The 26,720-nt window shown below is 41.0% G+C and overlaps 1 protein-coding gene across 2 annotated transcripts; it reads right to left on the bottom strand.

Moving 5' to 3' along the window:
- Positions 1-378: 378 nt before the first annotated feature.
- Positions 379-26,391, bottom strand: LOC138963760 (kelch-like protein 6). Of its 2 annotated transcripts, none has more exons than XM_070335609.1 (8): positions 26,193-26,391; positions 12,630-13,497; positions 10,573-10,716; positions 9,847-9,992; positions 8,751-9,197; positions 7,059-7,234; positions 4,247-4,488; positions 379-3,672 (listed from the first exon to the last, which is right to left on the bottom strand). In XM_070335609.1, the coding sequence occupies exons 2-8, from the start codon at positions 12,990-12,992 to the stop codon at positions 3,361-3,363; spliced, it is 1,830 nt and encodes a 609-aa protein (XP_070191710.1). In that variant the 5' UTR covers positions 12,993-13,497; positions 26,193-26,391; the 3' UTR covers positions 379-3,360. The 2 variants fall into 2 exon arrangements, with proteins under 2 accessions (XP_070191710.1, XP_070191711.1); XM_070335610.1 differs by lacking the exon at positions 26,193-26,391 and adding an exon at positions 13,944-14,574.
- Positions 26,392-26,720: the final 329 nt, after the last annotated feature.

Here is a 26,720-nt window from a genome sequence, read left to right as displayed (position 1 = left end):
AAGCCCGGGGTTCGGTATTGCATTTCAGCTTGGTGGCTTAAAAATTAATTGATGACTTTGGTCATTAAAAATCTGAAAATTGTAAAAAAAAATAAAAATTTATAAAACGATCCAAATTTACGTTTATCTTATTCTCCATCATTTGCTGATTCCAAAAACATATAAATATGTTATATTCGGATTAAAAACAAGCTCTGAAAATTAAATATATAAAAATTATGATCAAAATTAAATTGTCCAAATCAATTTAAAAACACTTTCATCTTATTCCTTGTCGGTTCCTGATTCCAAAAACATATAGATATGATATGTTTGGATTAAAAACACGCTCAGAAAGTTAAAACAAAGAGAGGTACAGAAAAGCGTGCTATCCTTCTTAGCGCAACTACTACCCCGCTCTTCTTGTCAATTTCACTGCCTTTGCCATGAGCGGTGGACTGACGATGCTACGAGTAAAATGGCATTGCGTTCAGTTTCATTCTCTGAGTTCGACAGCTACTTGACTAAATATTGTATTTTCGCCTTACGCGACTTGTTTCAATTTGATTTCAATATGTATTCTTTCCTTGCTTCCTCTCTACTGCATCCAGAAGCAAAAATCATGAAAGCTACACTTGCACAATTGTCTCAAAAATGTACGTACTCTGATTACAAAGCAAACAAATGACTGTTTTATTACCTCTGTAGTTTATGACTTCACAGAGCAAAAAACAGGTTGTAATAGTTTATGAGATTGTGGAATTCATTCTTGTGGAGAGTAAGTCAAGTACCAGGTAAGCGCATGAACATTTCACATCTTTCAACAACACAGTAAATACACACACACACACATAGAAGTCATGTAAGTTTAAAAGCATACGTATACATTTACAGAAAAATAACCAACCACCCTGTCATGTCATTTGCTTATAACATCTTCACTCCCCTGAAAAACATGTTGTAAATCACCATAATATATGTCTATGCTTTTGCATGACAATAGCATACATGCATGAGCCTGTGACAAAACGTAGTCAGCAAGAAGATGCCTATATATATATCTTTCAACAATATTTTCTCTTTAGGAAATCAGCAAGACACTAAAGGCACAACACCTTCTTAAAGTAAACCCTTCTAAGAGAAAGTAGCCCTAATTTCATCAGTTTTTATCAATTGGAAAGTCTTGGAAAAATTCATACAAATGCGAATGCGCAGAAATTGCAAAATCAGACGCTTTCAAAGTGGGACATTTCAAACATAGCTGCTTCATTGCTTGTCAAGAGCATTTATACCGTAATGACACAGGCTCATATATCCAGAGTTACTTTAGATCTAACACCTCCCATTGCAAGACAGCAAGGGTGTCTATGAAACAATTATGTACTGGACAGGTAAGAATTTAATGGCAGACACTGTGTCGCAGCTAGGTTTTCTCACATAGCAAGCACCCAATGAACGGTACTTCCTAGCTTCACTCGCCAATTCTCACTGCTAAGAAACAAGGCACTGCGTGTGTAAAGCCGCAAGGTTTTCTCACACAGCAAGCACCTCGTCCTATAGCGTTCCTCGCGGCGAGCGTTCCCCAATGAAGGGTACTTCCTAGCTTCACTCGCTTCACTCGCAATTTCTCACTGCTGAGAAACGAGGCACCCTGTAAAAGCCGGGATACATCTGTGGTGCTTTGCAAAATAGCTAGTGAAATGTCTAAAGTCTAGGCCCCTGACTCTATCTCTTCTTCATAGCACATTCAACTCATGACATACACTTACACACAAGTGTCCAGAAATGTATGTTACTAAATCAACTATATAACTATGGGTTTTTTTGTTATTGGACTTACAAATACCTGTGCTGAGACCAGGTGACTGAGACTGAGAGTGAGAAAAATACTCAAGATGAGTCTGATTAGATAAAAGAAAAAACGAAAAAAAACGCTTTTCTTGGACATTTTCTGGAACACCTTGCTGATGACTATTTACCATAGTAACCACAGAGAGTTTACCATAGTAACCACAGAGAGTTTACCATAGTAACCACAGAGAGTGTGGTACCCCTAGACAGGTCTGTATCACACATGCATAGCTGTGGCACTGCACGCGGGCAGGAAAATATTTGCAAATTGACCTCTTCTTCTACAAATTCTTCCTTATGACTGGTATTTATGGCACAACACTGTACTTGGCACACACTTCATTGTATTTTGTGTATATATATACAACTTAAACAGTTTGCATTTCTTCCCTCCCTTTTGATTGTGTTTATTTTATTTAACTGTTCAAGAACCCATATATGTTTTTTCTGGAATATTTTTAACTCCTTTGGCTTGCCTTGACACAACTCAATCAGTCTTTGAAACGAAAACCAGACAAGGGGAAAAATATTCCTGATGGTTTGGCACTGCTATCTTCTTCTTCTTCTGCGTTTGTGGGCTGAAACTCCCCCGTACACTCGTGTTTTTTGCACGAGTGGAATTTTACGTGTATGACCGTTTGTTACCCCGCCATTTAGGCAGCCATACGCCGTTTTCGGATGAAGCATGCTGGGTATTTTCGTGTTTCTATAACCCACCGAACTCTGACATGGATTACAGGATCTTTTTCGTGCGCACTTGGTCTTGTGCTTGCGTGTACACACGGGGGTGTTCGGACACCGAGGAGAGTCTGCACACAAAGTTGACTCTTGAGAAATAAATCTCTCGCCGAACGTGGGGACGAACTCATGCTGACAGCGGCTAACTGAATACAAACCCAGCGCGCTACCGACTGAGCTACATCCCCGCCCGGCACTGCTATCAATTAACGCATCACGGAAACCGTTGCCACATTTTCAGCTATGTTACTTTCACTCTTACAACCTTCTCTCCCCCCCCCAACCCCCACCAATCACTCCAAATGTTGAGGGCATTCTTGACACTTAACACCACTGGGAACTACAGTAGAACAATGACTGCCTTATCATTCATCTTAGGCTTAGAATCTGAAGCTAGAAATTGTAGTTTATAATCAAACCAGACCAAATCATCAAAATGTGATGCAAGGAATTGCTAGAGAATGCAGGCTTGATCAGTTTTGGTCAGGATCTGGTTTCATGGACTTTCAGAGTCAATCTACCCGATATGACAAACAATTGTTTTTTTGAGGGTCTCACAGAATTTCCAAAACTTTTCCAGATGTTAGGACCGGGAAATTCCACTGGGAGTCCCAGAACCCTTTAGTTCGAGCCTCTTCCAGGAGCCCTGGTTCTAAGGGGTTCACAAGCACTGCACTTTGAGGATCAAGGGAGCGATACCATTCCAACAGTATATCTGGCATTACTGTAGCAATCATTTTGGTGAAATTAGATTTTGAGTGAGTGATAGTATATCTGGCATTACAGCAACAATCATGTCGGCGAATTTGGATTTTCACAAACATTCTCCTTCTGAAGGAATTTCTTGTCGATGGTGATCTTGGCACAGCTGTCGAGAAGCCTGGGCGTGGGAACACGATCTTGTATCGTCATGGCAACGTTGCTACGTGTGTCGAACCTAATCATGGCGTCGCAGAGAGCGCGACTGGGGCCGGGTCCCACTTTCTGCCCACCTAAGACGTAGAGAATCCCCCGACGGTGAACCAGACCGAAATGTACGCGGTCAAAGTTTTTGATGTGTCCCACAACTTTTGTTGCGCTTTCGTCTGGCGAGTGCTTGATCACCTGAAAACGACAAAACATAAGTTTTAAAAAACAGTAAAAAGTGCTCTCGGTAACATTTACTTGGATACATAATAATTATAAGATAAGAAAACATGGACATTTTTCTTTTGGCAGTAGTCCACATCTCATTTCTGATAACACAAACGGAAAGTCTAAATTAGACTCCACTGATAAGGATTCCTCAACAGCTGTTTCTGAAATTGTGTACATGAAAGCATTATTTTACAAAATTCAAGCCTGAATTGATCACGACATAATGGGCTTTGAAATATTCATAACAAGAATGTTCGGCCTGGTTATTAAAGCCCAATAACTAAGCTGTTTACCTGTTTGCAAAGATCTTGAGCTTTTTGCTTCTTTTACCTAAAGCTTGCTGCTATGACAGCTCTCTTCTCTAGTGTTCTGGGAAAATGACATTCAAAGTTAATTTTTGCTCAAAATCAGAGGGGAGAATTAAGCCTTTCAGAGTAAATCTGGTGGGTTTTTATTTTGTGAGAAGGAACACACACACACACACACACACACACACACACACACACACACACACACAAAATTAAAAATCAACCTAACTCACCTTTCCATCAAAGAGAATGAGGTAGGTGTCATTGTCACACATGACTGCACGCGACAGTTTACAGTTGACGGGCAGTGCGGCGATGACAGTGACGGTGCGGAGCGACGTGTCGTAGCACTGCACCACGCACGAGTCGGTGCGGTCGCTCTTCTCTCCTCCATAGATGAAGATGCGGTCGCCCAAAGCCGTGGCAGACACAGAGCTGGCCGGCTGAACAAGCTGAGCGATTTCTGTCCACTCTCCTGTTACAAGAAGAAACAAAATTTCATTCAAAACACAAAGACACAGAGATAGACTACTGTATCGATTTCATTCTATGAGCCATGTGATGTCAGAGTCTGACAAAAACTCATAGTAACGTGGCTAGCCGAGACAACAAAAGAGTGCATGTGTGTGCGCGTTCAATCCAAACAAATAACCCCTCTTTTTTCATGCAAAAAAATGTGAACAAAACACTACAAAACAATGCATGATTCTTTCAAAAACTATCATTATGGTCCAAATTTACAAGCAAAATTCTGTTTGTTTTGCCTGCTGACTAGCCTTTGTCAAGTTCGTATTCTTCAACTGAATGATGGAATTTTGCCTCTTTGAAATTTATTAGAAGATCAACCCTTTAAACACAAAAGAGAAACAACAACAAGAATAGCAACTGCTTATATGACTCACCTTTGAGGTAATATAAATGAGACACAAATCATCTGCTCAAATTATCTTATTACAGACAAACGCTGCTCATTCCTAAGACTCACTGATTACTTATGCAGACAAGCCAATAAAAATAACAGTTTCTTTCTGATGAACCCCCTGTACCAATCTTCCTCCAATTCTGCCTTCAAGCTCCTTCAAAAACAACAACAATGCTAACCCATTAAAAAATAAAACAACAACAATTACTTTGTTTTCTCTATGATAGTGATAACCACCCTGTGTCAATCTCATTCTTTCCCTAAATTCTGCACTCAAGTCCCTTAAAATATTACACCAATAAAAATTAAAAAAAGAACACAACAACAATTACTTTTCTCTCTGATAATTAACCAGCTTGTGTCAATCTCATATTCTTTCCTTAAATTCTGCACTCAAGTCCCTTCAAAAAGTACTGCAATTACACCAATAAAATGTAAAGAAGCATCTGGGAATATCATACTCAGGAACTCTCATTTGAAGTTTCATGAAGATCGGTCCAGTAGTTTTCTCAGAATTTCCCTTCACACAAACACACACACACACACACACACACACACACACACACACACACACACACACACACCATCCTTGTCTCGAAACCCCGTCTATGTTAAAACATTTAGTCAAACCTCGACCAAATGTTAAAAGAACAAGACAACAACAGTTACTTTGTTTTCTCTCTTTCAACCAACCTGTGTCCAGCTCATACTCTTCGATAGAATTCTGGACCCTTGCCCCTTCCTCCAGCTCAACCAACCTGTGTCCAGCTCATACTCTTCGATAGAATTCTGGACCCTTGCCCCTTCCTCCAGCTCAACCAACCTGTGTCCAGCTCATACTCTTCGATAGAATTCTGGACCCTTGCCCCTTCCTCCAGCTCAACCAACCTGTGTCCAGCTCATACTCTTCGATAGAATTCTGGACCCTTGCCCCTTCCTCCAGCTCAACCAACCTGTGTCCAGCTCATACTCTTCGATAGAATTCTGGACCCTTGCCCCTTCCTCCAGCTCAACCAACCTGTGTCCAGCTCATACTCTTCGATAGAATTCTGGACCCTTGCCCCTTCCTCGAGCTCAACCAACCTGTGTCCAGCTCATACTCTTCGATAGAATTCTGGACCCTTGCCCCTTCCTCCAGCTCAACCAACCTGTGTCCAGCTCATACTCTTCCATAGAATTCTGGACCCTTGCCCCTTCCTCCAGCTCAACCAACCTGTGTCCAGCTCATACTCTTCGATAGAATTCTGGACCCTTGCCCCTTCCTCCAGCTCAACCAACCTGTGTCCAGCTCATACTCTTCGATAGAATTCTGGACCCTTGCCCCTTTCTCCAGCTCAACCAACCTGTGTCCAGCTCATACTCTTCGATAGAATTCTGGACCCTTGCCCCTTCCTCCAGCTCAACCAACCTGTGTCCAGCTCATACTCTTCCATAGAATTCTGGACCCTTGCCCCTTCCTCCAGCTCAACCAACCTGTGTCCAGCTCATACTCTTCCATAGAATTCTGGACCCTTGCCCCTTCCTCCAGCTCAACCAACCTGTGTCCAGCTCATACTCTTCCATAGAATTCTGGACCCTTGCCCCTTCCTCCAGCTCAACCAACCTGTGTCCAGCTCATACTCTTCGATAGAATTCTGGACCCTTGCCCCTTCCTCCAGCTCAACCAACCTGTGTCCAGCTCATACTCTTCGATAGAATTCTGGACCCTTGCCCCTTCCTCCAGCTCAACCAACCTGTGTCCAGCTCATACTCTTCGATAGAATTCTGGACCCTTGCCCCTTCCTCCATCTCAACCAACCTGTGTCCAGCTCATACTCTTCGATAGAATTCTGGACCCTTGCCCCTTCCTCCAGCTCAACCAACCTGTGTCCAGCTCATACTCTTCGATAGAATTCTGGACCCTTGCCCCTTCCTCCAGCTCAACCAACCTGTGTCCAGCTCATACTCTTCGATAGAATTCTGGACCCTTGCCCCTTCCTCCAGCTCAACCAACCTGTGTCCAGCTCATACTCTTCAATAGAATTCTGGACCCTTGCCCCTTCCTCCAGCTCAACCAACCTGTGTCCAGCTCATACTCTTCGATAGAATTCTGGACCCTTGCCCCTTCCTCCAGCTCAACCAACCTGTGTCCAGCTCATACTCTTCGATAGAATTCTGGACCCTTGCCCCTTCCTCCAGCTCCGAGTTGAATCCTCCGATGGCGTAGATCTTGTTTCCACAGGCGGCCATAGCGTGTCGTCTCCGTCCTTTCTTCAACTTGGCTCGCACCTGCGTCCACTTGTTCTTCTTTGATCGATACCTGAACAAGTAATGTTATAAATGCAAACAATAAACACAGAAAAGGTTGTTGCGTATACAAAAAAATCAGCTTAGTGTTTAAGAATTTTCTTGCGAAGGGTTATTGAAGAAATCTACTGGTACTTCTGCTGGGGGGAGGGAGAGGGGAGGAGCTCGACTCTTTTCTTTATTTTTGTAAACTTCATATTTAGAAGATAAACACAAAAGAGGTTTCTAATTTTCACAAACAACTGATTCAGGATAGTACTAGACATCTCCACTGAGGTGCAGACTTGGCTCACTCATGATTCTCTCCCTTAGATCAGTATTCTAGCTTGTACCACACTCTCTGTTCATAAATAAAAAATATACAACAACAATGATTGTTTCTGCACGCACTTGTAGTTTTGGTTTCTTTTTCTCCCCTTGGTCTTTGTGTTAGTTTCAGGTTTTGAGGTCTTTTTAAAATATGTCGTTCTTTCTTTGCAAACAACACAATCAAGCCCAAACTATTTTACAATGTAATAGTTCTTCCTGCAGATTGTCCCCCCTTGACCATTACTCAATGATTCATTCTATCGATTCTTTTTTTGTTGTTACATGCACAGTATTTGAAAATGTCACCCTGGTAACTGGAATCTCGATCCTTTCAAGAACCAATCCTACCTCTCAAAAAAAAAACAGTCAAGCTTTCGGAGACTAATGATTGCATTCTATAGGAAAACATCTGTCAAATTCAACATCCACTGGTTGGTACAACCAGCTGTCAATTTATATCCTCAGTTTTGAACATTTCTAACATTAAAAGACCGCAAATTTGTATTATTACACTATTTCTGAATAAACTTTAACTAACTTAACAAGAAGAGCAAACGCTCGATCGAGTCACTTTCGCAGTTCTGAATATTATATGAGGCATCAGATGGACAGGAAGAAATTGCTATTCACAACACAATGAGTCACGTTCACATAAAATTTGAGCCCGGTCACTTTTATAGTTTCCGAGAAAAGCCCAACGTTAAGTTGTGTGTTGCCGAACAGAAAAGGCTTAGTTATCTCCCTTGTTTTTCTGATAACGTTCGTAAAAGGCTACAGATGTAAATACTTTGATGTAAAGAATAATCCTACAAAGTTTCAATCACATCCGATGAACTTTGTCAAAGATATAAAATGTCTAATTTTTCCTTTGACGCTGACCTGTGACCTTGAAAAAGGTCAAAGGTCAACGAAACCATCGTTTAAGTGTAGAGGTCATTGGAGGTCACGACTAAACAAAATATGAGCCCGATCGCTTTGATAGTTTCCGAGAAAAGTCCAACGTTAAGGTGGTGTCTACGGACGGCCGGCCAGACGGCCGGCCGGACGGCCGGCCGGACGGCCGGCCGGACAGACTAACACTGACCGATTACATAGAGTCACTTTTTCTCAAGTGACTCAAAAAGGCTTAAAAAGGGAAGTCTTAAATTGGGGTTCCACTGAAGAACGTAAATTGTTAAGAAAACAAGACATTCACAACAGAGCAACACTAACACCCATACCTGAAAAAGCAAGTCTGCAGCATGCCACCACCCGTGATGAAAATGTCGTTGTCATGGACACAGGAAGCGAACTCAATGCCGGGATCGTGCGGTAGCGGCGCCAGGTGGTACCACGTCCTGGAGTTGAAGCTGTATGCGAACACATCCTTGGACCGCACGTACGGAGGCTTGGGTGTTTCTCCGCCAGACAGCACCACCAGAATGTCCTCCAGACGAGAGCATCGCCGCGGCGACATGAGCTCTGACGAAAAGTCGTGTCGGCGTGACGGAAGCAGCTGAAAGTTCTTCGCCTTGTCGATGGCGCGTAGGACCTCGGGGCAGTCCTTGAGCATGTCGTTCTTGCGTACGACGTCCATGAGGAACTGGGGTCGCGCCAGACTGAGACGCACGCTGTGGAAGATGGCCGGCAGGTGCTTGGATCGCTGCTCCGGGTCTTGTAGCACCCACCTGCACACAACAGAGAAATTGCTACAGCTGAACCCCCCTCTTAATTAAAGGCCTTTCAACAATGTGAGAAAATGAGTGCTTTAAAAGGAGGGAGTCTTACAATGGGAGTAAATATACACAGGTTATCAACAGTAAATATACAGAGGTTATCAACAGTAAATATACACAGGTTATCAACAGTAAATATACACAGGTTATCAACAGTAAATATACAGAGGTTATCAACAGTAAATATACACAGGTTATCAACAGTAAATATACAGAGGTTATCAACAGTAAATATACACAGGTTATCAACAGTAAATATACACAGGTTATCAACAGTAAATATACACAGGTTATCAACAGTAAATATACACAGGTTATCAACAGTAAATATACAGAGGTTATCAACAGTAAATATACACAGGTTATCAACAGTAAATATACAGAGGTTATCAACAGTAAATATACACAGGTTATCAACAGTAAATATACACAGGTTATCAACAGTAAATATACACAGGTTATCAACAGTAAATATACACAGGTTATCAACAGTAAATATACACAGGTTATCAACAGTAAATATACAGAGGTTATCAACAGGAGAAGAAAGAACCAAGAGAGACGAACAACAAAACAACACTGAATAAAAACACTATCATACTTGACGGCAGTGTCAGTGATGAACTCCTCGTCAGGGGCATGGAGGTTGTCGTCCTTCAGCATGCTCATTAGCTCGTCCGGCTCCAGGGCCAGGAACTCCTCCGTCTTGCTCAGCTCCATGAAGTGCTCCATCACGTACGTCCACGCCTGGAGTGTAAAAAAATAAAATTAAAAAACTTTATAGTGCACCATGAGGATTTATAATATTATTCATAACAATTACAACAGGTTTTTTCAACAATGTAAGCAGTCATGCACATATATAGGAATTCCTTTGTCCTGGACAGTGCTATAGCATACATGCTAGTACCACACCCAGACAACAACAACACACCATACCCTATCTCAAAGATGCCAGTGCGCCAGCTTTCATCTGTGTGAGATAGTGCCTACAGTATACACATACACACACATACGCATGCATGCACTCAAACACACACAAACACCATACCCTGTCCCGAAGGTGCCTACAGCTGTACCAGTGTGCCAGCCTCCAGTGTCAGATACAATTGTGAGCCGACACTCACGAACGCACGCACATACGTGTGCTAACATACACATGCACGCTAACACACACACACACTCAAACACCATACCCTGTCACGAAGGCGCATACAGCTGTGCCAGTGTGCCAGCCTCCATCGCGAGATACAGTTCTGTGCCGACACACACACACACGCATGCATGCACGCTAACACACACACACACACACACACAAACACCATACCCTGTCACGAAGGTGCATACAGCTGTGCCAGTGTGCCAGCCTCCATCGCGAGATACAGTTCTGTGCTGACAGACTGCGACACAAGAACTCCTCACAGCGACGCTGCAGACACTCGATCTGAAGAACCGCCGCCCCTTTCAACACCTGAAAACAAGGATAAGGATAAGAACCAGATCGTATACAGTCCTGTGAGATTGCCCTCATGGAACTTCCGGCTGCTTTCTCATTGGGGAAAGCAAGCTGCAATACCGTACGGCGCGGCGCTACCCTTTTTTTTTCTTCTCCAGCATGCGTGTATTGTTGTTTCCAAGCCCTGAGACTTTCGCTGTGAAACTTGCTTGGGTTCTTTATCGTGTTCATGTGTGCACACAGGGGTGTTCGGACACAGAGGAGAGTCCGCACAAAGTTGACTATGGGAAATAAATCGGACGTGACGCCAAACGTGAGGATTGAACCTGGTTGTCACCACATGTCGTGCTACTGGCTCAGTCTGTTTGGTCCGTTCCGATTACCGATCACCTCCCATGGATGCGAAAACCTATATGACCGTTTTTCTTTATTTTTCTCTCTGTTAATTCACCAGTGGCTATGTAACATGTAACATGTGTTACGGTATTGGACCAGTGTAAGGGTTAATTGACCAGTGGCTATGTAACATGTAACATGTGTTACGGTATTGGACCAGTGTAAGGGTTAATTGACCCGTGGCTATGTAACATGTAACATGTGTGACAGTATTGGACCAGTGTAAGGGTTAATTGACCAGTGGCTATGTAACATGTAACATGTGTGATGGTATTGGACCAGTGTAAGGGTTAATTGACCAGTGGCTATGTAACATGTAACATGTGTTACGGTATTGGACCAGTGTACGGGTTAATTGACCAGTGGCTATGTAACATGTGTTACGGTATTGGACCAGTGTAAGGGTTAATTGACCAGTGGCTATGTAACATGTAACGCGTGTGACGGTATTAGACCAGTGGCTATGTAACATGTGTGACGGTATTGGACCAGTGGCTATGTAACATGTAACATGTGTTACGGTATTGGACCAGTGTAAGGGTTAAGACCTTACTATTCCACATTCCCTCTTCATAACATCTGTAAAGTGACCTCCATTTTTTAAGACTGCATGACCTTCGTTTTCAAGACCAGAGTTTCTAAGATGGATGTAGGCCTTGCAAGGGGCGTCGTGTTCCACTGTCCTGGAGATTCCAGTTTTACATCTTCCTTGACAAGACTGCCTACTTTCTACCAGGGAACATTTTTCACAGCCATATAAACTACAGCGCTGAAATGACGGTCATAAAAACTAGTTTTTACATTTTCAATTTTGTTCAGCTTTCTTCAACTTTCAAGGTCACTAACTTCAATACGCATGCCTAAATTGATCACATTCAGTGCGATAAGCACCAAAGATTACATTTCTAAATCTTCCTGCATGGTGCGCTGTTTGCAAAAATCAATAAATTAATGTGATAGCAATGCGAGTTATTTAATGTATACTTCATGCAAACACTGTGACACATTCACTTAAGCATAAACCATAAACAAGACATTAACTGAAATAGGCACACGTGTACGCAAACATTCCCCATATATATGCGCATAAACTTCTGTGGGCACGGACATTCATATATTTAGTCTTAAATTTTCTTGCAGTTGCATTTGTGCATGCGGACACAAAGACTTAGCAACATACTAACAGTAACAGAGTACCTGGGAATTAACACACAAGCGTAACACACTGACGTGCTAACACACACACCATACACATTCAAATTAAACTGGGCTGAAACGCACACACACAGAGACAATTTTTAACACATACACACACACACACACACATTCGCACACACACACACACACTTGCATACACACACACACACACACACTTGCATACACACACACACACACACTTGCATTTTTATATATACACACTGACACACTCACCAAGCCACACACAAAGAGGTTCACAAAACTAAAACACACACATTAAAACACACACATAAACACACACACCGCTTCCCCCCCCCCCCCCCCACCTTTCTCACCTCTTCAGCGTTTGCCTCCTTCACTATGTCATAGCCACAGTAGATGTAGGACAGAATGTCTTTGAAGACGTTGTAGTCGATGCCCTCGATCTTCACCAATCCTGTCACACTCTCCTTCATCCCCGACGAAAACATGGCCTCGAAGTAGGGCGAGATGCTCGACAAGATGGCCTTGTGGCATTTGAACGTGTACGTCCCTGCCATTATCGTCGTGTCGGAGAACTTCTCGTTGTTGAGGAGACGCTCGAGGCCGCTGGACAGAGAGTCCAGGTACTGCCGTTTCCATGAAACCGTCGCTTCCATGGTCGCCATTGTGCAGGTGCAGAGATAAGGAGAGGATCTCTTGGATCGGTCAAATTTCATTGACAATTATAAGTCTTCAGCCATTCATGTTATATGTCACTGATTGTCTCTGGTGTCCAGTCAAACGCAGAAGAAATGAGAAACTTCTGCTGAGTAATTACTCAGTCTATCACATAATCTTTTCTCATGGTACCACTGAAAAACTATTTTCTGTAGAGATGAGGCAAGGTTGGGTTTTCTGCGTTTTGGCATCAATCTCAAAAAGTGTCTAATTTTCCCTACTGCAGTGAGTTCATTTCTCAAATGACTCAAGATAACTTTCCTTGTTTCAATTACAACGAATTAGTCGCTGGAAACCTAATTTATTTCAAGGAAACATTTATGCATGGACGTCACTTGCACAACACATCAAAGGCAGAGTTATCAAGTCGTGTCAAGTCTAACCCACCAACACAATGCACAGCAAACTAGCCCATTTTGTTGAATCTTGAAATGGACGATGAAGTTGGAGATATCGTTTCACTGTACACTGTATTAGATATGTCGAAAAACCTCAACGCAGAATCTGAAATAAATATAAATCAAGATTAAATGTTTGCACATTAATAAGATGTCACCCAGGGAAGAAATGTTCTAGTGACTAATTAACAGTTTTAATTTACTGATTTACATCAAAAGGTTCACTAAAAATGAAACACAATAAAACCTTATTTAAGTCACCTGCTATTGTAAGATGTGTGTGTGTGTGGGGGGGGGGGATGGGGGGGGATGGGTGTGCGTGTGTGTTAGTGTGTGGATTCATTATGTGTCTGCGCATGCGTGTGTGTGTTTCTGTCAGGAAGAGAAACATTCGTCTGATGTATTAAAGTCACATCAATGGTAACAAAAATGTCTGCACACACACGCACTGAAAAGAGATGTCTCCCTATCAATAACATTAACCAAATCACATGTGCAGGTGGATCTCATTTCTTTCTTGACACAAAATCCAATTAAACTGCCTTACCCTACCTGATCAATCACCTGTTCCACCTGATGACAGGTAAAGGCAACACCCTCACAATCAGAAATCACATTTCAGGGGTAGACGGTCCAAACCTTCTTCCATGCATGTACACTAGCTTAACACTGGATATTCCTATTGATATGGGTGGAGTTTGTTAAACAAGCCCGGTCTTTTTTCATGCATGTACACAAGCTTAACACTGGATATTCCTATTGATATGGGTGGAGTTTGTTAAACAAGTCCCGTCTTTTTTCACAAGGAAGTACAGTGGGGCCCATCTTTTATGACCCGGATTTCAAGATGTGAGCTCCCCCCTTTAAAATGTAAAAAAAAAAAAAAAGAAAGGTTAAGATCATATGTTATACTTTGTCATTAATTATGACAAAACGACCGGCACGGTTGGCCTAGTGGTAAGGCGTCCGCCCCGTGATCGGGAGGTCGATCGTGGGTTCAAACCCCGGCCGGGTCATACCCAAGACTTTAAAATTGGCGATCTAGTGGCTGCTCCGCCTGGCGTCTGGCATTATGGGGTTAGTGCTAGGACTGGTTGGTCCGGTGTCAGAATAATGTGACTGGGTGAGACATGAAGCCTGTGCTGCGACTTCTGTCTTGTGTGTGGTGCACGTTATATGTCAAAGCAGCACCGCGCTGATATGGCCCTTCGTGGTCGGCTGGGCGTTAAACAAACAAACAAAACATGACAAAACGAAATGTTGACAATCGTTTATAAATAAATGTTTTGTCATAAATAAATGTTCCACAATCGTATCACCTTTCTTGTTTCCTTTTATTCTTGATTTTGAAACGTCAGCAGTCTTCCGCTTCAGATTTCTCCCTCCACACCCTTGTTCCAGATGTTTTCTGTTGGAAACACTGCTGTGAATAAGACTCCCTCCCTTTCCACAACCTTGTTCCACACGTTTTCTGTTGGAAACACTGCTGTGAATAAGACTCCCTCCCTTTCCACACCCTTGTTCCAGATGTTTTCTGTTGGAAACACTGCTGTGAATAAGACTCCCTCCCTTTCCACAACCTTGTTCCACACGTTTTCTGTTGGAAACACTGCTGTGAATAAGACTCCCTCCCTTTCCACAACCTTGTTCCACACGTTTTCTGTTGGAAACACTGCTGTGAATAAGACTCCCTCCCTTTCCACACCCTTGTTCCAGATGTTTTCTGTTGGAAACACTGCTGTGAATAAGACTCCCTCCCTTTTAATTAAGACCCTGTTTTGTCAGATGTTCTGTTCATTACCTGTGTAAGTGTACCCCCATGTTAAGACTACACAGTGGTACCAGCTGCCATGTGTGGCCCCTCCCATGAGAGGACACCTCCCTTAAAAGGACACATTCTGGGTTCCCTTTGTCTATTATCTCTACCAAAATGTACCTGTCTTGACAGGCCGCCTGCAATGTAGGGCCACTTTAAGCTGGTCCCAAGGGTGTCCTTTCACCACAGGTACCACTGTAGCTCCATTTTAAGACCTGATTGTCTCAGATGTGTGGGGGTCTCACAAGGTGGGTTCCACTGTTTCTCTATGTTGAGACTGACCCTTCCTTTTAAAGCCTAGCTTTCTCAGATTGAAAAAAGTCTTGAAAGTGAGGTTCCACTGACCACTTACAGGTATAAATTCACAGTGCACCAGCTGACACTCAACGAAGTGCACACTACGGCACAACCAGGAAAAATCCAGGTACACATTCAATTTATGTGAATGTAATTAATGCCCATAAATTGAAAGTCCTGCGGAAAGCACAATTTTATTTTTAGCGTGAATAAATTTATGAAATGATTCATGAGAATAATAGCCCTGAAGCAGGAAAACTTGATGCCAATGAATTTGAGTCTGTGCACTAAACCTCGACTGTTGATTTGAGTAGGAACAGAGAGACAGCCGTGTCAATAACGACCACCAAAGGGCAACTTAAAGTAGATCCTTTGGGGTGGTTGTTTGGGAGGGTTTGACTGTCCTAGCATTGCCCAACCTAAGATTCTTCCCTGTACTGCATTCAGTGATTGGGCTATTTTCCCATTGGGCAATTCTTTGCAAGGCTGTCAGAGAAACCGGTCGCTCTCTTATGCTGTAAAGATTACATTTGAATAAGTATTTTCTTCCATAAATCATTTTTTTAAGAGCATCAACATTACTGTCCCACACTGTATATAAAGTTGAAAAATATAATCATCATACAAAAATGAATTATGGAAAATGTACCCGGAAGTGGGTATTATTTGTACATGTTACTACTCTTGTGGAACAGTTTGTGTTTGTTTGTTTGTTTATTTGTTGCTTAACGTCCAGCCGACTACGCAGAGCCATATCAGGACGAGGAAGGGGGGGATGAAGGGGGCCACTTGTCAAGCGATTCCTGTTTACAAATGCACTAACCCATTACTTGTGTCCCAGCAGGCTTTAGTAAAACTAAATTAATACCTACTGGAAGATTACCAGTTTCCAGTATGTTAAAATAGGCTTAACCTATCTACTGCTGGACTTACATCAGAACACTAACAGATTAAACTATACATGAATCGCGAGACAAGCGGCAAGAGAAGAGATTTTTGGAAAAAATACAGGTGAATGAGCAAGAAGGCAGAAAAAAGAAAAGAATTCATGAAGAAAAAGAGAGCATGACAGGAAAGAGGAACCAAAAATCTACCTAACAGCAAACTAGAAAGCTCCTGCGGTTCCAAAAACAGGAGGGGCCTTTAATTTCATAACCGCAGTGCCCCACTGCGGGAAGCAGTTTGTGTCATACTGAACATGTCTGGGTTTTTTCCATCTTTCCTATTATCCTTACGTTCTGTGCATTAATTGCATGACAAAAGGTAAATTAAACTGCCTGAGGAAACCATTTTGAAGAAAAAATTGACTTATACATGTATGTAATTAATGGAATATAGTAAATATTAGTATATGGGTGCGTCTCAGAAACTGATCCTTTTGTGTGTGCCATAATCAAATTAGCCCACAATTGAAACATACTGAATTTTAAATCATGATATTGGTATGTTTGAGAAGTAAAATGAATAAAGAAATAGTACAAACAAAACTGAGTATTTTGCATGATTATTATGAAGGTTGTTTTGCGAAAGAAATGATTAAATGCGTGAAAAATGAAGGTCTGATCTGTGACATGAACCATCAACTAGTTTTGTACCTCACTACAAGAATCGTTTAGAATGTCCAAGGACTGCTATTTTTGTTATGTGTGTTTGGTTTAAGTGTACTTGACAGTTGAAATGTTATTTTGTCCACAGAATTGTTTTTTTAAACGAAATTAATCGCTTGAAAGTTTGCCATCACTGTCGTAACATATGTTTCCGCACGCGTGCAACAGCAACAAGTCCTAAATTTGAACTTTAGAATTTGCATATTCATTTTCAACACGATCTTGACATGAAAGGGCATAGAAAATCGCTAAGCTAAATGTTATTTAAGTATTATTTTCTCAAAATTGCATCTGCAAACTAAGTTGAAAGTTGCGCAATATGACATGCTTCTTCAAAATTCCGTTACGATGGTGAACGGTTTTGCAAATAATGTTCAGAGTTTTGAAGAAAGATTAGAACTATTTTGCGCGTAGTGACTTAGAGGTGCGGGTGACTACGCATGCGCAGTTACAGAGAGAAATAGTTCAGCTTCCAGCAGCGAAGAAAGATTTCGAGAATGTTTCCGAAGTCTGTGATTTTGTTACGACAGTGATCAACACCCAAGGTTCTTAAGAAAAGGTGAGTTTTTGCTGCTATGATATTCTATGAAGTGAAAAATTAGGCTACACATTTGTTAATAATAGTTTTTCTTTCGATTTCACGTAGTCAAAACTTGACTAAATGTTTTAACATAGAGGGGGAATCGAAACGAGGGTCGTGGTGTATGTGTGTGTGTGTGTCTGTTTGTCTGTGCGTGTGTGTGTGTAGAGCGATTCAGACTAAACTACTTGACCGATCTTTATGAAATTTGACATGAGAGTTCCTGGGTATGATATCCCCGGACGTTTTTTTCTTTTTTTCGACAAATACTTTTGATGACGTCATATCCGGCTTTTTGTAAAAGTTGAGGCGGCACTGTCACACCCTCATTTTTCAATTAAATTGATTGAAATTTGTGTAAAGCAATCTTCGACGAAGGCCGGACTTCGGTATTGCATTTCAGCTTGGTGGCTTAAAAATTAATTGATGACTTTGGCCATTAAAAATCTGAAAATTGTAATAATTTTTTTTTTATATAAAACGATCCACATTTACGTTCATCTTATTTTACATCATTTCCTGATTCCAAAAACATATAAATATGTTATATTTGGATTAAAAACAAGCTCTGAAAATTAAAAATATAAAAAATTATGATCAAAATTAAATTTCCGAAATCCATTTAAAGGAACGGTAAGTGTCAATGTTTTCTTTAATTGTAAAAGTTGTATGTTCAATGGAATGGTAAGTCTGAACAAAATAATTACTTTATTTTGTTTTTAGCCAGTGAATGTGGATGCATCAAAATCTTGATAGACATTAAACAAATTCATCAGTTAGTGAAACTAGTACACATATTGCATCAATCTTTAGTTGAAATCGCAGGTACTTGCATGTTTCAGGTGCAAGAGATTCGACCTGATGAACTGGTGGTAACGTTCCTTCGAAGGAAACCGGAGGGGAACTACTATTGCTTTCCAGGGATCGATGATATTTCCTTAGTCCCTACATCTGATGCAACCATGATTCGTGACCCCACCTTCAATGCCAGGGGGCATTATTTCTTTTAAAATAAATTAATTAACTGCAAGTGGCAACTGTTCTATATGTAACCAATGCCTTTGGTTTGTTGTCTCAACAATTGAATGAACCACTTTTGAACATTTGCATTCTTCATGTCAAACCTTATAATACATGTCTGGTTGTTCGTTTCCGAGTTACGTGGGTGATGAACTTTTCATTAATGTTTCTCTTTTTTGGGGCCAAGTTTGCTTGATTTTGTCCAGCTTTTTTTCTTTCTGTTCCTGTTTTAGTGTTTGGCATTTTACCTAAGAAGAATCTGGTTGCAAAATCAGCTTCATTTAGTAAAGTTTGTGGGAAAAAGCATAACCGTTTCTTTGTTACAAAAGTGATGTTTCCATGTTACATCGGTGACCATTTTGCATTCTTTTGGGATAACTTTCTAACATTTTGTCTTAGAGCAACAAATCTTTGTATATATGCTATTGTGAAGGTTAAATGTCAATAAGACTGAATGAATGCCATGTATCAACATGTTCTGATCAGGATATCATTAATTAATTTTCATTTTTGTATTGAAATTTTGACGAATGCATGGAACTTTGAAAAAAACATTATTTTGTTGTTTGCATGTAGTCATTTCATATTGAACTCTATAATGGCTTATGATTCAACAATAATAACTGAATAAAAGTCGTTTTCAGCCTTATAAATGCAGTTTTTTTGTCTTTTATTTTTTCCATGTTACACGGGTGATTTTGCACACATGGTCCAAATAATGCTCAATATATGGCAAACTAAAGGCAATGTTATATTTTTTCTTGTTTAAACTGAAAAGGTACACCCTGAGAAGTGTGTAAATAGTATTATCAAAGTTTTCTGGGAAGATTTTACTTTTGGTGATAATGTCACAAACAGAGGACGAGATTCTGAGACGCACCCATATATATATACTTTTAAACTCATTCAAAGCAATACAATTTTAAACTAAAAGAAAAGAATAAACTTTAACAGAAAGTTGAACAAAATATCTGAAAATGAAACTATGAAAACCGGATGTACCTTTGAACGTTTTAACAACAGCATGCATTCAATGGAAAAAACCCGAGTACAAGGAAACTCTCGCAACAAAGTTCATCTTACGTCACATGCACGCTTTCCCACAACTGAACAGCTTAAAACTTTATCCCCCCACACCCCCACAAAGTTGGCAGACAGAACAAACAGAGAAAGCTTCGAAGACAAGAATTGCATGAACATGATACATATAACTCACCTACCAGCTCCGTCTTTTACTTTGCCGTTCACAAGTAAACTTTGAATTCTACGGTCTGGCAAGGAACTCAGTGTGCATCACCCCCACCCCTTTCATGGTTGCAAAACAAAATACAGCAACTGAGAAAATCAGTCCTAAATCAATTAACTTAAAGGTAATGGAGGTCTCAAAATAGAGACCATCTGTAAATAATGACCTACAGATGTTTTGAACAGCAGTCGGCCTTACAGGGAGGAGGAGGAGAATAGACCTTAATCAGGGAAGGCCGGTGAGGGGGCTTTTCAATACAAGGGGTTTCAATTCCAATTTGCAAGCAAGCAAAGAGGTCCATGAGGTCCACGACTGCTGGGCAGAAACGCCCACAAAATAATCAAACACCACTCAGTTAGTTTTTATTGTATAAGTCAGTTTGAGTTACCTACAGTACTCAAGGACCTATACCCACCCCCTTTTCCTCAACTAAGACTCCCAAAATCAGACAACATGTAAGGTCTTAACTGTTAACAGAGAGGCGAGTCTAAAGTTTAATAGAGATATAAACTTACAGATGCTATGACAATATCTTACTGACCCAGAGACGATCAAAACAATCTGAACAAATCAGGTTTTAAAAGGGATCCACTGTGTGTCAATGGAGGTTGATTTACACATTTTATTGACAGAAAATCTTTAAAAAAAACTTGGTAATAATTTAAGGGACAGTGTTTGTGTGTGTGTTGGGGGGGGGTTAAATAAGGGGTACAAGATGCAGAGAGTAACTCAAAGAAGCTTAAAGTAACTGTGCACCCTAACAAAAAATGAGATATTACTGATCGAGTTACAAACTCTAAAGGTATCAAACAAACCTTTTCACAGCCTACAAAAGACTGTCAGTGTCACCCCACACAAGGCTGTACCAGGAAGTTCTCACACACAGTTCACACACACACACACACACACACACACACACACACACACACAGTGCACACACAGTGCACACACAGTGCACACACAGTGCACACACACACACACAGACACACACACACAGTGCACACACACACACACACAGTGCACACACACACACACACACACACACACACACACACACACACACACACACACACACACACACACACACACACACACACACACACACACACACAGTGCACACACACACACACACACACACACACACACACACACACACACACACACACACAAAGAATAACGGTCAATACAATGTACAGTGGAACCCCCCTTTACGACCTTCACAAATCTAAGAAAATCAAGTCTTAAAGGGAAGGAGTCTTAAAATGGAGGTAAGTTTAGCGAGCTGGGTATGAACAGAAAATCTGAGAAAGGAAGGTCTTAAAAAGGAGGGAGTCTTAAAAGGGGAGGTCTTAAAAGGGGGGTTCCACTGTACTGGATATAGCAGGACTGATGTCTGACCAGAGCTGTGGGTTTCAGTGTACTTGATATAGCAGGACTAATGTCTGACCTGAGCTGTGGGTTTCAGTGTACTTGATATAGCAGGACTGATGTCTGACCTGAGCTAATGGGTTTCACTGTACTTGATATAGCAGGACTGATGTCTGACCTGAGCTGTGGGTTTCAGTGTCAAAGAAACTTGAGAAGTACAGGGGAACCTGACTCTTCTTATACTTACAAAATCTCAGAAAATCATGTCTTAAAAAGGAGGGATTGAGTCTTAAACTTGGGGTAAGGTTATGAACTGAAAATCTGAGATAAGAGCTGGGTCCTAAACGGGAGGAAGTCTTTAATCAAGGGGTCTCAAATTAAAGGGGGGGGGGGGGGGGTGGTCCACTGCAGTTTATTTTGAGCTTCCTGAGTAGCATACATAATCCAGGTGTCTATCTGAATCTGCATGTTATATTTGCACACCTTCTCTTGTTCATTTTCTATTCATCAACTGTTCAAGTGTTTGTACAGCGGAGCCTCCCTCTTAATCCTTCAGACAATGTAAGAACATGAGGCCTTAACGGGGAAGGAGTAATGTATGATGGAGGTAAATTTACAGACAGGAACAGAAAATGTTAGAAAACATTCAAGGTCTTCAAATGGGAGAATTCTTAACTGTCTAAAATGGGGGGGGAGGGGGGTGTCTTTAAAGGAGGCGGCGTTACACTGTAAGCACCCATTTTAGCAAGAGGAAAATCTTACAATATAACATTAAAGCTTATGCACAGATCAGTGGTGTACTACACTATTACATGTTGACACCAGGAAAAGCACTAGTGCATGAATGTCCTTGTCTTTGTGTTGCACATGGTACAGTAACAGACGGAGAGGAAGGGAGCCCTTCATTCAACTATAACATTGTAACAGCCCTATAGTATATAGTGGTAGCATTGTGTTCAGTTGTTCAGCCGTTATTGTGGATTGACTGTAGGTGGCTTACAAGGGATCACCCCCCCCCTCCCCCTTCCATTCAAAAATAGAACTACAGTAGAACCTCCCTTTTATGACCCCCCCCCCCCCCCCCAATTTAAGATTCGATCCCTCCCTTTTAAGACCCTGTTTTCTAAGATTTTCTGTTAAAACCCTCTGTAAATGTATATAACCCCAGTTTAAGACTCCCTCGTTTTTCAGACTAGATTTTCTCAGATTTTTGGAGTTCTTAATATAGTGTTCCACTGTATACCCACAAATCTGATAAAATCAGGTCTGAAAAATGAAGAGTATTATTTGTAACAAACAAAATGGACAGTCAATCTTTTTCGTAAGCAAGCGATTGAAGCGAGGAATTATTTAAGTCTTCAATGGGGACAGGGGGAGGTGAAGGAGGAGGTAACTCTTGCAAATCAGATGTGTTTCCTTCATGTTTCAGTTAATTACGCAGTTAGTTTGATTAACTTCCTGTGTATTGTAAAAGTGTTTTTCAGTTTTGAATCGAATGACAATCAAAGCAATTCATTTGTTGTGTTTATGAAACCAAGAGTGCTTGGTTAATAGATCCAATAACCTACTTGGTTATTAGTTGGCTGCTTGAAAATCAAAACAACAAGAATGGTAGATATAATTGGAACGTTTATTATTCACAAGACAAAACGTACGTTACATTTACTAGTACGTTGATCCCAAGGTCTTCGAAGTAGACTTTAAAGGTCTTTGTTTTTGGATAGTTGGTTGCTTGGTTTTAATTAATACTTGATATAATCAGTATTGTGATTTACAATCCCTGTGATTCCTCTGTCAGGAAAGCTTTCAAAAAGCCAACATGTGCGTTACTGTTCACATCTTTTCTGTTTCGCTGCATGTAACCCAGTTTTTATGTTACTTCCTGTGTGTTTTGGAATACAGGAGGCGTTAAACTAATAGACCCTCATGACTAGTCATAATTTGTATGGTTTCAAATTTCCCATTACTTTCACTTCTTTACTTCCTCAAATCTTACTTTCATGACAATGATTATTTGTGTTGTAAATATTATGACATAAAAAATGTATTTCTCAAAAACAAAGTATGTTTGTTTCTTTTTCCTACTCGGCTAAAGCCTGTACAATGTATTTAAGTATACACATATCAGTGGTTGCCAAGCCTATCAAAAAGTCAAAACTTACTGCTTGAAGTAACCTTGCAGCCCTGAAAGTCAAAAAAATGGTGTACGTACTGTCAGAGACGCCTAATTTGGCTAGTGATTCTGCACATTTACTAGCCAGAGAGCAAACTTTACTAGCCGAACCAACAATTTGTTTCATCAAGTTCTTTACTCGCATTTGGCGAGTAGATGAACATTTCTACTCGCATTTACATGTTTCTACTCGCCATCGCGAGTAAAAATACTCGCCACTTTAATTAAGGCCTGCTTTGCATACAATACTGAGATTACAACCCAATCTGAGTTGGTTGGTTACAAACCGTGTTTCTAGGTAATCATACTGAGGCTACTGTCAGCATCATGCAGTCCACAGAGAATGCACAAATGTTAATAGTCCAACCCACAGGGCAGTTACTAGGATGTATTTCTTCAGCAAATTTGCAAAATTGACCACAAAAGTTTCAGCAATTTTCAGAAGTCCTAGGAGTGACCTAGCTTTGCCCCCATTGTGAACAAGTTCGGCAGCTTTGTGGAAATCACAGCAAAGTTTTCATAGAGTGAAATAAGTTTCAGTATTTCGTCAACTGCTCATGCAAAGAGACATCCCTGATCCAAAGCAAAAATGTTAACAAATAATAACATTGCAAGAAACCTTTAAACAGTCGGATATCTTCAAACACTAGCTGGCACTCATTGTCACATAATATCATGACATAATAAAAGCCCCCACCCTAAATAAATCTTCAATTTGTTGTGAAATGGTACAGTACATGTTACCCCGTAATGATTTGCCCAAACTTTGTCATTTCAATAAAACGTGGTGAACATTATAGACATTGTCAACACCTTTGCAAACACAAATTCATTGTTTGTCGATGAAACTTTGTGAGCATTCACCCTGTCAAAAGTGATACACTTTCTCAGTTAAAATCTCACACAGTGCATGTATAGCTTCTTTTCATAAACTTGTCAATGCCACTCTGCGTGAAAGTATTTTAGGATTTGAATACAGATTCGACGGGCGCAGTGGCGTGGTGGTAAGACATCGGCCTCCTAACCGGGAGGTCGTGAGTTCGAATCCCGGTCGCTGCCGCCTGGTGGGTTAAGAGTGCAGATTTTTCCGATCTCCCAGGTCAACTTATGTGCAGACCTGCTAGTGACTTAACCCCCTTTGTGTGTACACGCAAGCACAAGACCAAGTGCGCACGGAAAAGATCCTGTAATCCATGTCAGAGTTCGGTGGGTTATAGAAACACGAAAATACCCAGCATGCCTTCCTCGAAATCGGCGTATGCTGCCTGCATGGCAGGGTAAAAACGGTCATACACATCCACTTGTGCTAAAACATGAGTGAATTAACATGGGAGTTTCAGCCTATGAACGAAGAAGAAGAAGAAGAAGAAAAAAAATAGATTCAATTTCAAAGATACCTGTGCTTGCTCTTATCTTTGGTGTATAGCTATATGAAAAGAGCCACCCATTGCTACCAAAACAAACATTACATTAATGGCCAACTGCTTGCACTTGGGTGAGTCAGTTTGACATTCACTGAGGTTTGTTTACATTTTAGCAATGTGCTCATGTACACTTCACACTTCACATCCGATAGTGATCTATGGTTAACCTTCACCAGATCACGCTTTGGACTACACAGTCCGAATGATGTGGGTCGTGTACGACCCATACTGTCTAAAGGAGGATTGTACGTAAGAAGTATGGGTCGTCAACCTTCACCGGATCACGCTTTGGACTACACAGTCCGGAGGATGTGGGTCGTGTACGACCCATACTTTCTAAAGAAGGATTCAACGTAAAAAGTATGGGTCGTCAACGACCTAGCCATCCGAATAGCGATAAACTGTTTCCCGCCTCTTTGCAGAGTATGGGTCATACACGACCCACGTCATCCCAATGGGAATAAACATCGTAAGACACCTTCTTTAATTCCATATGGGTCGTCTACGACCCACAACATTCAGACTGTGTAGTTCAAATGATGTCCTTGTTTATTTATTTGTTTACAAAGATAATCCTTTAAAAAGTGGTCAATAGGAAGGTTCTGTGGTGTTTGATGATTACATGAAGTCCCAATCAAAAACTCCCAATAGTTTTAGAGATACAGGCACTTTTGTGAGGCTCGGGGTCGTCCATTCTAAATTAAACCAGGTTTAATTAAGCCTTTCATTAATTAAAGTTATTCACTTAATATATATATATATATGTATACATGTAAATGATTGTAATGTATGTAGCTAAATTGGAGACATCATAAAATAATAAAAACAGAATAAAAAATAATTATAAGCATTATAACTGTATAACAAACAATCATTCCTTCTGTTTGACCTAGATGTACCGAGGCTGCTACCACCTTTACTGGTGTAAACAAAACACCTCGGTCAGTCTCGGCAAAGGCCCAGTAAGCTTAGCACAGAATCAACTTCACCATAAAGTTAAATGAGGAAATAAATGAACGATTTGTAATTTGTATCCTGGGTATTAAACCAGATGGGCCCAGCAAGAAAAACTCTGTGAAGTGTGAAATAAATCGTGTACAATTCACCCGGATATAACACACACGCGGACCAGTACACGCAGACGTACACATCATTCGATCCAACAAGTGTCCTCATACGGATTTCGACGACACAACATTTGAACTGAAGCAGAAATTGACAAAACCTCTGCAAATAAAATCCAAAATTCCAGAATTAGACCTCTACGAACCATTTGGCTAAGTAGAAGCACCACCACTGCAGCGTATCAGCCTGTACAGGCAGCGAAGTTCCCCTCTGGGTTGAAGAAATGCGCCCCAAAAAATATATTCGGCTCACTTGAACTTTTAGCTTTGTGTGATAGCAATGTTGACACATCTGCCTATTGGAGGTCACATGACTACCATGTGACACTGGCCAAGAATATGGCCGACGTCTTCACCGAAGTTTCGTATGTGAATGATATGTGGGCAGTTTTGTGGTCGTATTGACTAACATGCTGCCGGACGTGGAAAAAAGTGTATGCATTGCGCGTGTGTATTAGATAGAGTCATAGAACAACTATTCTGTGGTGCATTTTAAAGGCGTATCTTTAAGGGAGACAATCCTTGTAGTAGTAACATTGAATTGCAAACTGTGATGCTTTCCCTTGTACCAACTTTTGTCAGGAGAACTGGATGGTACCAAAATAGGGGGGGCTTTTCTTGCCATGTCGCTTTGTGTGTGTGTGTCTGTGTCTCTGTCTGTGTCTCTGTGTGTG

Source organism: Littorina saxatilis, linkage group LG4 (assembly GCF_037325665.1).
Source record: "Littorina saxatilis isolate snail1 linkage group LG4, US_GU_Lsax_2.0, whole genome shotgun sequence".
NCBI lineage: Eukaryota > Metazoa > Mollusca > Gastropoda > Littorinimorpha > Littorinidae > Littorina > Littorina saxatilis.
The sequence above is the reverse complement of the archived record's forward strand: the minus strand, read 5'-3'. Positions and strand labels throughout refer to the sequence as shown.

Coding starts and splice junctions, on each gene's coding strand:
- LOC138963760 (XM_070335609.1), bottom strand. CDS start 12,992: ATGAAATTTGACCGATCCAAGAGATCCTCTCCTTATCTCTGCACCTGC. Junction 7,235..8,750: donor CTGCAGACTTGCTTTTTCAG/GTATGGGTGTTA, acceptor TTACTTGTTCAG/GTATCGATCAAAGAAGAACA. Junction 3,673..4,246: donor TCATTCTCTTTGATGGAAAG/GTGAGTTAGGTT, acceptor TGTCGTTTTCAG/GTGATCAAGCACTCGCCAGA.